The 1,170-nt window shown below is 57.5% G+C and overlaps 1 protein-coding gene across 1 annotated transcript in view; it reads left to right on the top strand.

The window, feature by feature from the left end:
* ATP6V1B1 (ATPase H+ transporting V1 subunit B1) overlaps positions 1-1,145 on the top strand; it is a 15,575-nt gene extending 14,430 nt beyond the window's left edge. The window contains exons 7-8 of the mRNA XM_021395523.1: positions 4-86; positions 766-1,145. Coding sequence (XP_021251198.1) covers positions 4-86; positions 766-1,104 — 422 coding nt within the window. The 3' untranslated portion in view covers positions 1,105-1,145. The remainder of the gene's footprint in view (positions 1-3; positions 87-765) is intronic.

Genomic DNA, 1,170 nt, shown 5'->3' with positions numbered 1-1,170 from the left:
CAGACATCACTCACCCCATCCCGGATCTCACCGGGTTCATCACGGAGGGGCAGATCTACGTGGACCGGCAGCTGCACAACCGCCAGGTGGGGGCGGCCCCGCGGGCACTATGGGGCTGTACGGACCGGATAGAGGGGATATAGGGCCCCATGGACTGGAGACCCTATAGGGGCTGTATGGGCTGGGGGTGCTATAGGGTCCATATGAACTGGAAGTGCTATAGGGGCCGTGTGGACCTGAGGCACTGTGGGGTCCCTATGGATGGGGCGCTATAGGGGCTGTACGGACTCGAGGTGCTATAGGGCCCCTACAGACAGGGCACTATAGGGGCCAAACGGACCCAAGGTGCTATAGGACCCTAAGGACGGGACGCTATGGGGCCATACGAACCTGGGGTGCTATAGGGCCCCTATGGATGAGGCACTATAGGGGCCATACGGACCCGAGGTGCTGTAGCGCCCCTATGGACAGGGCTCTATAGGGTCCATATACACCCAGGGTGCTATGGGGTCCCTATGGATGGGGCGCTATAGGGTCCCTATGGATGAGGTGCTATGGGGTCCCTATGGATGGGGCACTATAGGGACTGTATGGATCCAAGGCACTATAGGGTCCCTATGGATGAGACACTATTGGGGTCATGTGGACCTGAGGCCCTATAGGGCCACCATGGACAGGGCACTATAGGGGCTGTAGGGACCCGTGGCGCTATAGGGCCCTACGCATGGGGCGCTATAGGGCCATAACCCATAACCCCCCCCCCAGATCTACCCCCCCATCAACGTGCTGCCCTCGCTCTCCCGCCTGATGAAGTCGGCCATTGGGGAAGGCATGACGCGGCGCGACCACGGCGACCTGTCCAACCAGCTGGTGCGCTGCTATTATGGGATGGCGCCGCGGGAGGGTATTATGGGATGTGTATGGGATGTGTATGGGATGTGTATGGGATGTGTATGGGATGCCTATGGGATGTCTATGGGTTGTCTAGGGATGACTATGGGATATCAATGGGATATCAATGGGATATCAGTGGGATGTCTATGGGATGCCTGTGGGATGTGTATGGGATGTGTATGGGATGTCTATGAGATATGTAAGGGATGACTATGGGATGTCTATGGGATGTCTATGGGATATGTATGGGATGTCTATGGGATGCCTATGGGATGT

This window comes from Numida meleagris, chromosome 4 (assembly GCF_002078875.1).
Source record: "Numida meleagris isolate 19003 breed g44 Domestic line chromosome 4, NumMel1.0, whole genome shotgun sequence".
In the NCBI taxonomy this organism is placed as follows: domain Eukaryota; kingdom Metazoa; phylum Chordata; class Aves; order Galliformes; family Numididae; genus Numida; species Numida meleagris.
This window is presented reverse-complemented; position numbering and strand designations above follow the sequence as displayed.